General features: G+C 42.6%; 1 protein-coding gene across 1 annotated transcript in view; it reads right to left on the bottom strand.

Moving 5' to 3' along the window:
* Positions 1 to 2,475: 2,475 nt before the first annotated feature.
* Positions 2,476 to 16,985, bottom strand: part of LOC139472848 (DNA-directed RNA polymerases I, II, and III subunit RPABC3-like) — a 53,343-nt gene continuing 38,833 nt past the window's right edge. Inside the window, exon 4 of the mRNA XM_071255317.1 lies at positions 2,476 to 3,215. Coding sequence (XP_071111418.1) covers positions 3,098 to 3,215 — 118 coding nt within the window. The 3' untranslated portion in view covers positions 2,476 to 3,097. The remainder of the gene's footprint in view (positions 3,216 to 16,985) is intronic.

Below are 16,985 nucleotides of genomic sequence, written 5' to 3'. Positions count from 1 at the left end.
AGTGTTATTCCCAGCTGACATTGTTGATACTGTCATGCCCAGCTGGCAGTCTTCATACAGTGTTATACCCAGCTGACAGTGTTATATCCAGCTGACAGTCTTGTACCCAGCTGGCAGTGTTGATACGGTATTTCACCCAGCTGACATTGTTCATACAGTATTATAACCAGCTGACAGTGTTGATACGATGTTGTACCCAGCTGGTATTATTGATACAGTGTTATACCAAGGTGACAGTGTTGATACAGCATTATACCCAGCTGACAGTGTTGATATTGTTGTACCCAGCTGACAGTTTTGATACTGTTATATCCAGCTAGCAGTGTTGATACTGTTATATCCAGCTAGCAGTGTTGATACTATTATACACAGCTGAAAGTGTTGATACTGTGTTATACCAAACTGACAGAGTTGACACTATGTTGTACCCAGCTTGCAGTGTTGAAACCGTATTATTCCCAGCTGGTAGTGTTGATACTGTGTTATACCCAGTTGACAGTGTTGATACAGCTCTATTCCCAGCTGGAACTGTTGATACTGTTATTCCCAGCTGGCAGTGGTGATACTGTTTTGTACCCAGCTGACAGCCTTGATACAGTGTTATACCCAGCTGGGAATAACAGCATGAACAGTGCCAGCTATCAACCGGGTATAACACAGTATCAACTCTGTCAGCTGGGAACAACACAGTATCAACACTGTCAAGTGTGATACCCAGCTAACAGTGTTTATACAGTGGTATACCCAGCTGACAGTGTTGATACTGTGTAACACCCAGCTGACAGTGTTGACACTATGTTATACCTAGCCGACACTGTTGATACAGTGTTATACCCAGCTGACAGTGTTGATACTCTGTAATACCCAGCTGACAGTGTTGATAATATGTTGTACCCAGCTGGTATTATTGATACAGTGTTATACCCAGGTGAGAGTGTTCATACGGTATTTCACCCAGCTGACAGTGTTGATACACCGTTATACCCAGCTGACAGTGTTGATACTGTTGTACCCAGCTGACAGTGTTGATACACCGTTATACCCAGCTGGCAGTGTTGATACACTGTTATACCCAGCTGAAAGTGGTGATACTGTTATACCCAGATGCCAGAGTTTAAACTGTTAAACCCAGCTGACAGTGGTGATACTGTTAAACCCAGCTGACAGTGGTGATACTGTTATACCCAGCTGACAGTGGTGATACTGTTATACGCAGCTGACAGTGGTGTTACTGTTATTCCCAGCTGGCAGTGTTGATACTGTTACACCCAGCTGATAGTGGTGATACTGTTATACCCAGCTGACAGTGGTGATACTGTTATTCCCAGCTGGCAGTGTTGATACTGTTACACCCAGCTGACAATGGTGATACTTTTATACCCAGCTGGCAGTGGTGATACTGTTATACCCAGCTGACAGTGGTGATACTGTTATACCCAGCTGACAGTGGTGATACTGTTAAACCCAGCTGACAGTGGTGATACTGTTAAACCCAGCTGATAGTGTTGATACTGTGTTATACCCAGGTGACAGTGTTGATACTGTGTTATACCCAGCTGACAGTATTGATACTGTGTTGTACCCAGCTGGCAGTGTTGATACTGTTAAACCCAGCTGACAGTGGTGATACTGTTATACCCAGCTGACAGTGGTGATACTGTTAAACCCAGCTGAGAGTTGATACTGTATTATACCCAGCTGACAGTATTGATACTGTGTTGTACCCAGCTGGCAGTGTTGATACTGTTACACCCAGCTGACAGTGGTGATACTGTTAAACCCAGCTGACAGTGGTAATACTGTTATTCCCAGCTGACAGTGGTGATACTGTGTTATACCCAGCTGACAGTGGTGATACTGTTATTCCCAGCTGACATTGTTGATACTGTTAAACCCAGCTGACAGTGTTGATTCTGTGTTATACCCAGCTGACAGTGGTGATGCTGTTATACCCAGCTGACAGTGGTGATACTGTTACACCCAGCTGGCAGTGGTGATACTGTTATATCCAGCTGGCAGTGGTGATACTGTTATAACCAGCTGGCAGTGTTGATACTGTTATATCCAGCTGGCAGTGTTGATACTGTTATATCCAGCTCGCAGTGTTGATACTGTTATATCCAGCTGACAGTGTTGATACTGTTATATCCAGCTGGCAGTGGTGATACTGTTACACCCAGCTGGCAGTGCTGATACTGTTACACCCAGCTGGCAGTGCTGATACTGTTATAACCAGCTGGCAGTGCTGATACTGTTATATCCAGCTGGCAGTGGTGATACTGTTATATCTAGCTGGCAGTGTTGATACTGTTATATCCAGCTGGCAGTGGTGATACTGTTATATCCAGCTGGCAGTGGTGATACTGTTATATCCAGCTGGCAGTGGTGATACTGTTATATCCAGCTGGCAGTGGTGATGGGTGGAAAACTTTCTGCACTGTTGCAGAAATATACAACAGACAGGAGTTACTGATGACATGTTTATTGTGATGAGAGATATGTACAATGAGAACAGCTGACTATTGCACAGGGGCAGGGCACAGGACACAGGACACAGGGGCAGGGCACAGGACACAGGGGCAGGGCACAGGACACAGGACACAGGGGCAGGGCACAGGGCACAGGGCACAGGGGCAGGACACAGGACACAGGACACAGGAGCAGTGCACAGGACATGGACATAAACCTCCCCGTACTTCAGGTATTTCTCTGCTGCTGTTTTCTACAAGCTGAACTGTTGTCACAGAGCTTCAACTCACCCTTTATCCTAGTATATTTTTTATGCGGTGTTGGTTTATTGTTAAAATGTATCAGGTCATGGAAACTTAGTATTGAGTGATTTTATTTCACTGTCTTGAGACAACATATGATAGTCCTGTGGTGACCGAGATACTAGCCCCTTCTCCCATCGCCACACTGACTACTGACTACTGACTACTGCATTGGGATTTTTTTCTCAAGGAACGAATACTTTGACATGGGAGTTCAACTGTGACCCTGTGGAGTGCCAGCCGGAGCCTGACATCTGGGCACTCATACATCGATATGCATTAGATGCTGAGTGAGCAAAAACCGGTAACCTGTTTCCGTGACAACCTTAGAAAGCCAGCTTTTTCATCATGAGGTAAACGTGCGAGTCAACCTCAAAACCGTGCAGATTGTTGGGGTCTCCCTTCAGCCTCATCAGCAGCCCTCCGTAGGAGATGTAGGCTGCCCTGGAATATACAAGTCAGCCTTGTCAATTTACAATGTTACAGTCAGCCCTGTAATATACAATTGAACCTTGTAATATACAATGTTACAGTCAGCCCTGTAATATACAATTGAACCTTGTCATATACAATGTTACAGTCAGCCCTGGAATATACAAGTCAGCCTTGTCACTTACAATGTTACAGTCAGCCCTGGAATATACAAGTCAGCCTTGTCATATACAATGTTACAGTCAGGCCTGGAATATACAAGTCAGCCTTGTCATATACTATGTTACAGTCAGCCCTGGAATATACAATGTAGCCTTGTCATATACAATGTTACAGTCAGGCCTGGAATATACAAGTCAGCCTTGTCATATACTATGTTACAGTCAGCCCTGGAATATACAATGTAGCCTTGTCATATACAATGTTACAGTCAGCCCTGGAATATACAATTGAACCTTGTAATATACAATGTTACAGCCAGCCCTGGAATATACAATGTTACAGTCAGCCCTGTAATATACAATGTTACTGCCAGCACTGTAATATACAATGTCAAAGTCAGCCCTGTAATATACAATGTTACAGTCAGCCCTGGAATATACAATGTTACAGTCAGCCCTGGAATATACAATGTTACAGTCAGCCCTGGAATATACAATGTTAGTCAGCCCTGTAATATACAAGTTAACCTTGTTATATACTATGTTACAGTGAGCCCTGGAATATACAATGTAGCCTTGTCATATACAATGTTACAGTCAGCCCTGGAATATACAATTGAACCTTGTCATATACAATGTTACAGCCAGCCCTGGAATATACAATGTTAGTCAGCCCTGTAATATACAAGTTACCCTTGTTATATACTATGTTAGAGTCAGCCCTGGAATATACAAGTTAGCCTTGTCATTTACAATGTTACAGTCAGGCCTGGAATATACAATGTAGCCTTGTCATATACTATGTTACAGTCAGCCCTGTAATATACAATTGAACCTTGTCATATACAATGTTACAGTCAGTCCTGGAATATACAAGTCAGCCTTGTCATATACAATGTTACAGTCAGCCCTGGAATATACAATTGAACCTTGTAATATACAATGTTACAGTCAGCCCTGTAATATACAATGTTACAGTCAGCCCTGTTATATACAATGTCACAGTCAGCCCTGTAATATACAATGTTACTGTCAGCACTGTAACATACAATGTTACAGTCAGCCCTGGAATATACAATGTTACAGTCAGCCCTGGAATATACAATGTTACAGTCAGCCCTGGAATATACAATGTAGCCTTGTCATATACAATGTTACAGTCAGGCCTGGAATATACAAGTCAGCCTTGTAATATACAATGTAACAGTCAGCACAGTAATATACAAGTTAGCCTTGTCATATACTATGTTACAGTCAGCCCTGGAATATACAAGTCAGCCTTGTCATATACAATGTTACAGTCAGGCCTGGAATATACAAGTCAGCCTTGTCATATACAATGTTTCAGTCAGCCCTTGAATATACAATTGAACCTTGTAATATACAATGTTACTGTCAGCACTGTAACATACAATGTTACAGACAGCCTTGTAATATACAATGTCACAGTCAGGCCTGTAATATACAATGTTACAGTCAGCACTGGAATATACAAGTTAGCCTTGTCATTTACAATGTTACAGTCAGGCCTGGAATATACAAGTCAGCCTTGTCATTTACAATGTTACAGTCAGCCCTGGAATATACAAGTCAGCCTTGTAATATACAATGTAACAGTCAGCACAGTAATATACAAGTTAGCCTTGTCATATACTATGTTACAGTCAGCCCTGGAATATACAAGTCAGCCTTGTCATATACAATGTTACAGTCAGGCCTGGAATATACAAGTCAGCCTTGTCATATACAATGTTTCAGTCAGCCCTTGAATATACAATTGAACCTTGTAATATACAATGTTATAGTCAGTCAGCACTGTAATATACAATGTTACAGTCAGGCCTGGAATATACAATGTTACAGACAGCCTTGTAATATACAATGTCACAGTCAGGCCTGTAATATACAATGTTACAGTCAGCACTGTAACATACAATGTTACAGTCAGCCCTGTAATATACAATGTTACAGCCAGCCCTGGAATATACAATGTTACAGTCAGCCCTGGAATATACAATGTTACAGTCAGCCCTGGAATATACAATGTTAGTCAGCCCTGTAATATACAAGTTACCCTTGTCATATACAATGTTACAGTCAGGCCTGGAATATACAAGTCAGCCTTGTCATATACTATGTTACAGTCAGCCCTGGAATATACAATGTAGCCTTGTCATATACAATGTTACAGTCAGCCCTGGAATATACAATTGAACCTTGTAATATACAATGTTACAGCCAGCCCTGGAATATACAATGTTACAGTCAGCCCTGTAATAAACAATGTTACTGCCAGCACTGTAATATACAATGTCAAAGTCAGCCCTGTAATATACAATGTTACAGTCAGCCCTGGAATATACAATGTTACAGTCAGCCCTGGAATATACAATGTTACAGTCAGCCCTGGAATATACAATGTTAGTCAGCCCTGTAATATACAAGTTAACCTTGTTATATACTATGTTACAGTGAGCCCTGGAATATACAATGTAGCCTTGTCATATACAATGTTACAGTCAGCCCTGGAATATACAATTGAACCTTGTCATATACAATGTTACAGCCAGCCCTGGAATATACAATGTTAGTCAGCCCTGTAATATACAAGTTACCCTTGTTATATACTATGTTAGAGTCAGTCCTGGAATATACAAGTTAGCCTTGTCATATACAATGTTACAGTCATCCCTGTAATATACAACTGAACCTTGTCATAAAAAATGTTACAGTCAGTCCTGGAATATACAAGTCAGCCTTGTCATATACAATGTTACAGTCAGCCCTGGAATATACAATTGAACCTTGTAATATACAATGTTACAGTCAGCCCTGTAATATACAATATTACAGTCAGCCCTGTAATATACAATGTCACAGTCAGCCCTGTAATATACAATGTTACTGTCAGCACTGTAACATACAATGTTACAGTCAGCCCTGTAATATACAATGTTACAGTCAGCCCTGGAATATACAATGTTACAGTCAGCCCTGGAATATACAATGTAGCCTTGTCATATACAATGTTACAGTCAGGCCTGGAATATACAAGTCAGCCTTGTCATATACTATGTTACAGTCAGCCCTTGAATATACAATGTAGCCTTGTCATATACAATGTTACAGTCAGCCCTGGAATATACAATTGAACCTTGTAATATACAATGTTACAGCCAGCCCTGTAATATACAATGTCACAGTCAGCCCTGTAATATACAATGTTACAGTCAGCACTGTAACATACAATGTTACAGTCAGCCCTGGAATATACAATGTTAGTCAGCCCTGTAATATACAAGTTACCCTTGTTATATACTATGTTACAGTCAGCCCTGGAATATACAAGTTAGCCTTGTCATTTACAATGTTACAGTCAGGCCTGGAATATACAAGTCAGCCTTGTCATTTACAATGTTACAGTCAGCCCTGGAATATACAAGTCAGCCCTGTAATATACAAGTTAGCCTTGTCATATACTATGTTACAGTCAGCCCTGGAATATACAAGTCAGCCTTGTCATATACAATGTTACAGTCAGGCCTGGAATATACAATTGAACCTTGTAATATACAATGTTACAGTCAGTCAGCACTGTAATATACAATGTTACAGTCAGCACTGTAACATACAATGTTACAGTCAGCCCTGTAATATACAATGTTACAGCCAGCCCTGGAATATACAATGTTACAGTCAGCCCTGGAATATACAATGTTACAGTCAGCCCTGGAATATACAATGTTACAGTCAGCCCTGGAATATACTATGTTAGTCAGCCCTGTAATATACAAGTTACCCTTGTTATATACTATGTTACAGTCAGCCCTGGAATATACAAGTTAGCCTTGTCATTTACAATGTTACAGTCAGGCCTGGAATATACAAGTCAGCCTTGTCATTTACAATGTTACAGTCAGCCCTGGAATATACAAGTCAGCCCTGTAATATACAAGTTAGCCTTGTCATATACTATGTTAGTCAGCCCTGTAATATACAAGTTACCCTTGTCATATACTATGTTACAGTCAGCCCTGGAATATACAAGTTAGCCTTGTCATTTACAATGTTACAGACAGCCCTTGAATATACAATGTTACAGCCAGCCCTGGAATAAACAATTGAACCTTGTAATATACAATGTTACAGTCAGCCCTGGAATATACAATGTCACAGTCAGCCCTGCAATATACAATGTTACAGTCAGCCCTGTAATATGCAATGTTACAGTGAGCACTGTAATATACAATGTTACAGTCAGCCCTGGAATATACAATGTCACAGTCAGCCCTGCAATATACAATGTTACAGTCAGCCCTGTAATATGCAATGTTACAGTGAGCACTGTAATATACAATGTTACAGTCAGCACTGTAATATACAATGTTACAGTCAGCACTGTAATATACAATGTTACAGTCAACCCTGTAATATACAATGTTACAGTCAGCACTGTAATATACAATGTTACAGTCAGCCCTGCAATATACAATGTTACAGTCAGCCCTGTAATATACAATGTTACAGTCAGCCCTGGAATATACAGTGTTACAGTCAGCCCTGCAATATACAATGTGACAGTCAACCCTAATGTGTGTATACTTGCATGTAGCCGTGACATACCACTACGAGTCCTGTATTCGATCATGCGATCAAATATATCGTGCTTAGATTTGCATAAGTAAACAGTCGACAGCTTGTGTGGATTACGAGATTTATTGATACCAAGATTCTGTATATGATAAAGAACAAATGTGAACACTTGAATGTAAGCATTGTTTTTATATAGCGGACTCTGAATATTTAGTTATTCTACAACACACACTTATCCAGCTGTTAATAATTCATTCTTTTGTGAGTTACCCTAAGAATTGCAAAACACATTTTGCTAGAACAGTTATCAGTGTAACTGACATTTTTAAACATTTATAGCACCTGAAACATGCTGACAAGATTTATCAAGGAAATGCTGGATCCAAAATACACTCTTACTAAAATATGTTTATATGCCAATTATGACATGAATCATTGATGTAATTCTCACAGTTACGACATGAACTCACTACTCAGTACAGTAGCATCAGAACAGCCATTGAACTTGACTGAATCCACAAACTTCAAATCGTTGGTAGATCTCGATAAAAACATTCACAAATGTCTGTCCCAATGACCCCTTATCAATGGCTAATAATCCATGTTCTGCCTTTTCATTTATGAAGTTAGACATTAACATGGATAATTTTGTCTTAGAATATTCATCAATACCAAACCTCCATTTTAAGAAATTGTTTGTCCCTTAATGTAAACCTCTGTAATATACAATGTTACAGTCAGTCAGCACTGTAATATACAATGTTACAGTCAGCCTTGTAACATACAATGTTACAGTCAGCCCTGTAACATACAATGTTACAGTCAGCCTTGTAATATACAATGTTACAGTCAGCCTTGTAATATACAATGTTACAGTCAGCCCTGTAATATACAATGTGACAGTCAACCCTGTAATATACAATGTTACAGTCAGCCCCTTTAATATACAATGTTACAGTCAGCACTGAAATATAGTGTTACAGTCAGCACTGAAATATACAATGTGACAGTCAGCACTGTAATATACAATGTTACAGTCAGCCTTGTAACATACAATGTTACAGTCAGCCTTGTAATATACAATGTTACAGTCAGCCCTGTAATATACAATGTGACAGTCAACCCTGTAATATACAATGTTACAGTCAGCCTTGTAATATACAATGTTACAGTCAGCCCCTTTAATATACAATGTTACAGTCAGCACTGAAATATACAATGTGACAGTCAGCACTGTAATATACAATGTTACAGTCAGCCCTGTAATATACAATGTGACAGTCAACCCTGTAATATACAATGTTACAGTCAGCCCTGTAATATACAATGTTAAAGTCAGCACTGTAATATACAATGTTAAAGTACAATGTGACAGTCAACCCCATGTCTGTGGTAGACGACAAGCTTCCCTCCCGTGTGTGGTAGTTACGGTGTTGCCTGGCGGTGAGGTAGACAACCGTCAATACCTGGACACAGCTCAATGGTAAACCGTGATCTGGGTCAGCCCTTACTCACTCACTCCAGCAGACGACGGCAGACAGGACCTCACACGTCTGACCGCACAAAACTTGTCTTTACTAGTCTGACCTCACAAGCCTGTCTTCACAAGTCTTTACACCGACACTAAATCAGGTCTCTTCAAACAGCCCTGTCACCCAGCTCACTGCGCAGTGTGTGTACAAACGTCAAGGGGTGGCACTACTCAGTACTATTCCAGATACAAAGTTCTAATGTAAGGCATGGCTTCTGATGTGACACACAGACCGAGGATGTAACCATGGCAACTATGCGTAGGAGAAACCATGTCTCCGAGGGATTACTAGAGATTGTAAACCCTCACATGATGGACGTTCCCGAATGTGAGGGTTTAAAATCTCTAGTAATCTCGAAGAGACATGGTTTGTCCAACTTATGAACCGACTCATCGCATAGACAACGTTTTTAATTAAATAACTGTAATAAAAACTCTCAAATGTTTAACCTGTATCGGAGATGAAATATCGCCTGCAGTCGTAATCTCGGTTCAATGAAACCGGTGACCTCAGCACGTGGTTTCGCAACAGTGTGAAATCTGCACGTGCGCCTCGCAATGGCATGAAATCTGCATGTGCGTCTCGTAGGCTAAGACTATTACACGTTTTGCTTTGACCGACGCTCATTCATTGTACAGTCTGTTGCTGGCGTACAGATCTTAAAAAGGACATTCTAAAAAGCAGTGCTGCTTATCAACACCTCTGTAGCCTTGTGGTACACTCACTGGGCTACAGATATGAAGGTTGCGAGTTCGATCCTCGGGAATATAAAGAAAACATTTTTCATTTGATTTTACATTTCATAACATGTTACAATCTGAACGGAAGTTATAATGATTGTAAGCCCTCCTACGAGGTGTTACCGGGGGCACGGGTGGCCCAGTCGTCTAAGGCGCCGCGATTCACTGTGCAGAGGTGCGTCCCTTGGGCACGCCAGAAACCTATGATTGTGGGTTCAAATCCCGGTTCGCCCCATTAAGTTTCTAGGTTTGTCAGCACCATAACCGTGCTTGTGGGTTTCACCGAAGAGGTAAACGTCTGAGACCTGCATCACTTCGGGCTTTCCTCCCACATTTAGCTGAAACGCCGCGATATATCTGGAATACTGTTAAAAGCAGCGTTAAACCCGACTCACTCACTCATTCTGATGTGACACACAGACCTAGGATGTTACCATGGCAACTATGTTGTAAGCACCTTGGCGGCTGTACCTATCACTGTGTGTACGATTAGGTGCTGCAATGACCGAAAGTATGTTCTGAAATTCAAGTTAGAGATTTAAAGTGCAAAGATGCATCACATGCAGTGAGCATTGTGTCCACGAGACTCCCAACATCCCTACTCGGACAGTGTTTACAAGGCTGTGGTGAGACTAGATAATCACAGGGGACCGGCATGTTCTGCTGACTTAGCACTTCACAACTTCCTGTACAGCAATCAGGCTAGTCACCTACACATCGGTGATACAACCCTGATATATCACACCTCACACCCACCCTGATATATCACGCCTCATGCCCACCCTGATATATCACGCCTCACACCCACCCTGATATATCATGCCTCATGCCCACCCTGATATATCATGCCTCATGCCCACCCTGATATATCACGCCTCATGCCCACCCTGATATATCACGCCTCATGCCCACCCTGATATATCATGCCTCATGCCCACCCTGATATATCACGCCTCATGCCCACCCTGATATATCACGCCTCATGCCCACCCTGATATATCATGCCTCATGCCCACCCTGATATATCACGCCTCATGCCCACCCTGATATATCATGCCTCATGCCCACCCTGATATATCACACCTCACACCCACCCTGATATATCACACCTCACACCCACCCTGATATATCATGCCTCATGCCCACCCTGATATATCACACCTCACACCCACCCTGATATATCACACTCTGTACCCACACTGATATATCACACCTCACACCCACCCTGATATATCACGCCTCATGCACACCCTGATATATCACGCCTCATGCTCACCCTGATATATCGTGCCTCATGCCCAACCTGATATATCACACCTCACACCAACCCTGAAACATCACACCTCACACCCACCCTGATATACCACACCTCACACCCACAGATACAAAGTACCCTGGTTAGTGAAAATGTTATGCTGTCTCCACTCAACACCCAAGCCACAGCTGAACGCAACCAAACACCGATGGTGAAATTAGACCCTGATATATCACACCTCACACAAACCCTGATATATGACACTCTAGACCCACCCTGATATATCACACCTCACACAAACCCTGATATATCACACCTCACACCTACCCTGATATATCACACCTCACACCCACCCTGATATACCACACCTCACACCCACCCTGATATACCACACCTCACACCCACCCTGATATACCACACCTCACACCCACCCTGTTATACCACATCTCACACCCACCCTGATATATCACACCTCACACCCACAGATACACCAAAGTACCCTGGTTAGTGAAAGTGTTATGCTGTCTCCACTCAACACCCAAGCCACAGCTGAACGCAACCAAACACCGATGGTTAAATTAGAAAATAATTGTGAATTTATGAAAACAGAAAATGAGATGAAAAATGGGGCCGAAATTTGTGTGCGTTCACGCGGTAGTGTCGATAGTGGTTGTACGTTGCCATGACAACCAGCTAACCACACTGCCAGGAAATCGCACCAACATCCAATGTGATGATGCGATGGTTACAAACATGACTCTGAACACAGTGAGCACTGACAGGCATTTACCACAATTTGGAACGTCAAGCCAGAAATGTTGAGTTCTTTTACTGAACAAACAGAATTGCTTGACTATGATATTTATGGCTTCATGTTCACTGGACAGACATCGCCCGGTGCCGCAGACTGTAGCGTACCAACTGTGGGATACTGTATGTAGTATACAGTCTGTAGGATACTGTCCAGCATACAGTCTGTAGGATACTGTCTTGCATACAGTCTGTAGGATACTGTCTAGCATACAGTCTGTAGGATACTGTCTAGCATACAGTCTGTAGGATACTGTCCAGCATACAGTCTGTAGGATACAGTCTAGCACATAGTCTGTAGGATACTGTCTAGCTTACAGTCTGTAGGATACTGTCTAGCATACAGTCTGTAGGATACTGTCCAACATACAATCTGTACGATACTGTCTAGCATAGTCTGTACGATACTGTCTAGCATACAGTCTGTAGGATACTGTCTAGCATAAAGTCTGTAGGATACTGTCTAGCATAGTCTGTACGATACTGTCTAGCATACAGTCTGTAGGATACTGTCTAGCATACAGTCTGTAGGATACTGTCCAACATAAAGTCTGTAGGATACTGTCTAGCATACAGTCTGTAGGATACTGTCCAGCATAAAGTCTGTAGGATACTGTCTAGCATACAGTCTGTAGGACACTGTCTAGCATACAGTCTGTAGCACCTGGTGTTGAATGATATAGCACATGCCTGTCAGCGGCGTTTGTGTGAGGCTGCTGCTGACTGTCTCACTGACTGAAGTGCTGTGCAGCTGGGGTGGTGGGTGTGGCGATGGGTGTGGCGATGGGTGTGACAGTGTGTGGTTGTGGCGGTGGGTCTGGCGGCGGGTGTGGAGGTGGGTGGCAGTGTGCTGTGGTGTGAATGTGGCGTTGGGTGTGGCAGTGTGTGGTGGTGGATGTGGCGTTGGATGTGACGATGGATGTGGTTTGGGTGTGGCAGTGGATGTGGTGTGGGTGTGGCGGTGGATGTAGCGGTGGGTATAGCGGTGGATGTGGTGGTGGGTGTGGCCGTGGGTGTGGTGTTGTGTGTGGTGTTGTGTGTGGTGATAGGTGTGGCAGTGGGTGTTGGGGTGATGGGGGTGGAGGGGGAGGTTTGGGATTATATGTGGGGAGGGTGAAGAGAGGAGGGTGGGGTTATGTGTGGACTAGGGTGAGGGTACAGGGATGAATGGCAGACATGCACACACACAGCCTCAAGGGCAGACACTCAGACACATAGACATACAAGGGCAGACACTCAGACACACAGCCTCAAGGGCAGACACTCAGACACATAGACATACAAGGGCAGACACTCAGACACATAGACATACAAGGGCAGACACTCAGACACATAGACATACAAGGGCAGACACTCAGACACACAGCCTCAAGGGCAGACACTCAGACACATAGACATACAAGGGCAGACACTCAGACACACAGCCTCAAGGGCAGACACTCAGACACATAGACATACAAGGGCAGAGACTCAGACACACAGCCTCAAGGGCAGACTCAGACACACAGCCTCAAGGGCAGACACTCAGACACACAGCCTCAAGGGCAGACACTCAGACACATAAACATACAAGGACAGAGACTCAGACACATAGACATACAAGGGCAGAGACTCAGACACATAGACATACAAGGGCAGACACTCAGACACATAGACATACAAGGGCAGAGACTCAGACACATAGACATACAAGGGCAGAGACTCAGACACATAGACATACAAGGGCAGAGACTCAGACACATAGACATACAAGGGCAGACACTCAGACACATAGACATACAAGGGCAGAGACTCAGACACATAGACATACAAGGGCAGAGACTCAGACACATAGACATACAAGGGCAGACACTCAGACACATAGACATACAAGGGCAGACACTCAGACACATAGACATACAAGGGCAGAGACTCAGACACATAGACATACAAGGGCAGACACTCATACACATGAACATACAAGGGCAGACACTCAGACACATAGACATACAAGGGCAGACACTCAGACACATAGACATACAAGGGCAGACACTCAGACACATAGACATACAAGGGCAAACACTCAGACACATAGACATACAAGGGCAGACACTCAGACACATAGACATACAAGGGCAGACACTCAGACACATAGACATACAAGGGCAGACACTCAGACACACTCTGAGGATGATGATGATGACAACGCTGGTGATGATGATGGTTACGAAGCGGATGGTGGATGTTAGCGCCCCTTCCCAGAACATACATACACAGGTGTAGTGTACACACAGATGGCCTTTACATTCAACATCCCTTCTGAGCAGAACATCACACAACTCTGTCTACTGTACATAGTTCTGAGCAGAACATCACACAACTCTGTCTACTGTACATAGTTCTGAGCAGAACATCACACGGCTCTGTCTACTGAACATAGTTCTGAGCAGAATATCACACAACTGTCTACTGTACATAGTTCTGAGCAGAACATCACACGGCTCTGTCTACTGAACATAGTTCTGAGCAGAACATCACACAACTCTGTCTACTGTACATAGTTCTGAGCAGAACATCACACAGCTGGTCATGTGACGTGGAAAACATGGCATGGCTATGCAAACCATCTGTTGGTAAAGTAATATATATCTTGTATCAGTAAGGTCAAATATATCAATTATTGGTAAGGTGATATATTTTTGTATCAGTAAGGTGATATATATCTTCTTCCAGTAAGGTGATACATATTTGTATCAGTGAGGTGATATATATCTTGTATCAGTAAGGTGATATATATCTTGTATCAGTGAGATGATATATACCTTGTATCAGTAAGGTGATATATTTTTGTATCAGTAAGGTGATATATATCTTCTTCCAGTAAGGTGATATATATCTTGTATCAGTGAGGTGATATATATCTTGTATCAGTGAGGTGATATATATCTTGTATCAGTAAGGTGATATATATTTACATCAGTGAGGTGATATATCTCTTGTATCAGTAGGGTGACATATACTGTAAATCTTGAAATTAATGCGTCTCCAAATTTATACGACAGCTGACCCCTAGACAAAAATGTGACTCAATATCAATGCGACTCCCCCACCCCATTCCCAGTGGAATGATACATACCCTTACCTTAATCCACCCTAACCTTAATACAATCAAACACAAATTGCATCGCTTATTAGCGCTCAGTAGAGCTTTTCCGTGAAAACAATAAACAGTGTTTTCCTAAAAACAACACACAGTTTATATGTTTATTCTGTTGACTGGCATTATGAAAGTTCAAAGGCAATAAAATAATTGAACAAACAACAGTTCACTGTCTGTTATGCAGAGAAGGTGTCAACAAAGTTGAAGGCAGATGACAAGACAAAGGATGTAGATCTGAGGAGTATGGTGAAGCCTATTGTTGCGTGTTGGGTCGTGTCAGCCTTTAACGAAATGTGACGTCGCTGGCGTCTGTCTGGACTGCTGGAGTGGTCAATGATGCCTGGTTTGACTCCAGAACTCTTGACCTCAGCAGTGATAACTCACCGGATGCCCCTTGTGTAATTCCTATTCTTTGAATGAGTGAGTGAGTATTGTTTTACGCCGCTTTTAGCAATATTCCAGCAATATCACGGCGGGGGACACCAGAAATGGGCTTCACACATTGTACCCATGTTGGGAATCGAACCTGGGTCTTCGGCGTGACGATCCAACGCTTTAACCACTAGGCTACCCGACCGCCCCTATTCTTTGAATGACAACCTTACATACTCGTTACAACTGCTGATCAATAAACCGTGTTTGTGTTTGTATTCAAATTAGTATTTCCGATATCTAAAGTGTGCTGTGAGGCTGTCTTATTATTGATAGTCATTTTGTAGACATAAATGCGAAGTTTCGTTAATGCGAACAAATCCCACTCACATTTTTCGCATTTAATTCATGCTCGCATAATTTCAAGATTTACAGTAAATAGTACCGGTAAGGTGACATAAACCTTGCATCGCTATGTTTGTTTGTTTGTTGTTTTATGCCACACTCTGCAGTATTTCGTCTCTATGACAGCGGTCTGTAAATAGTGAGTGAGCGAGTGAGTTTGGTTTTACGCCGCTTTTAGCAATATTCCAGCAATATCATGGCGGGGGACACCAGAAATGGGCTTCACACATTGTACCCATGTCGGGATTTGAACCCGGTTCTTCGACGTGACGAGCGAATGCTTTAACCACTAGGCTACGCGTCCGCCCCCGGTCTGTAAATAATCGAGTCTGGACCGGACAATCCAGTGATTGACATCATCAGCATAGATCTATGCAAATGGTGCACCTGATCCCGTTAGTCGCCTCGTACAACAAGCATGGGTTGCTGAAGACCGATTCAGCACCAGACCTTCACCGGTTGCACTGTAAAATGTGATGTAAAACAATCAGGTGATATATCATGAATAAGGTAGCTGACAACTCTCTAAAATACTAAATACTATAATGTTCAGTGATATTGTGAAATGCCAGGTGAATATGTACCGTGATATATCATTATGTTGCTATGGTAACCTGACTTTCCTGAGCATCCCTATTTCATCCCCTGAAACAAAATGGAAGTGAGATCTCGTTGTGGTCACACGACCAGATGTATTGCCACGGTAATGCCACAGTTATTATGACATAAGCTTGATTGCCGCAATTTACACCGCCACGTCATATTTATGCTGCGT

The sequence above is a fragment of the Haliotis cracherodii genome, unplaced genomic scaffold (assembly GCF_022045235.1).
Source record: "Haliotis cracherodii isolate W230 unplaced genomic scaffold, xgHalCrac1.p SCAF_25, whole genome shotgun sequence".
In the NCBI taxonomy this organism is placed as follows: Eukaryota; Metazoa; Mollusca; class Gastropoda; order Lepetellida; family Haliotidae; genus Haliotis; species Haliotis cracherodii.
The sequence above is the reverse complement of the archived record's forward strand: the minus strand, read 5'-3'. Positions and strand labels throughout refer to the sequence as shown.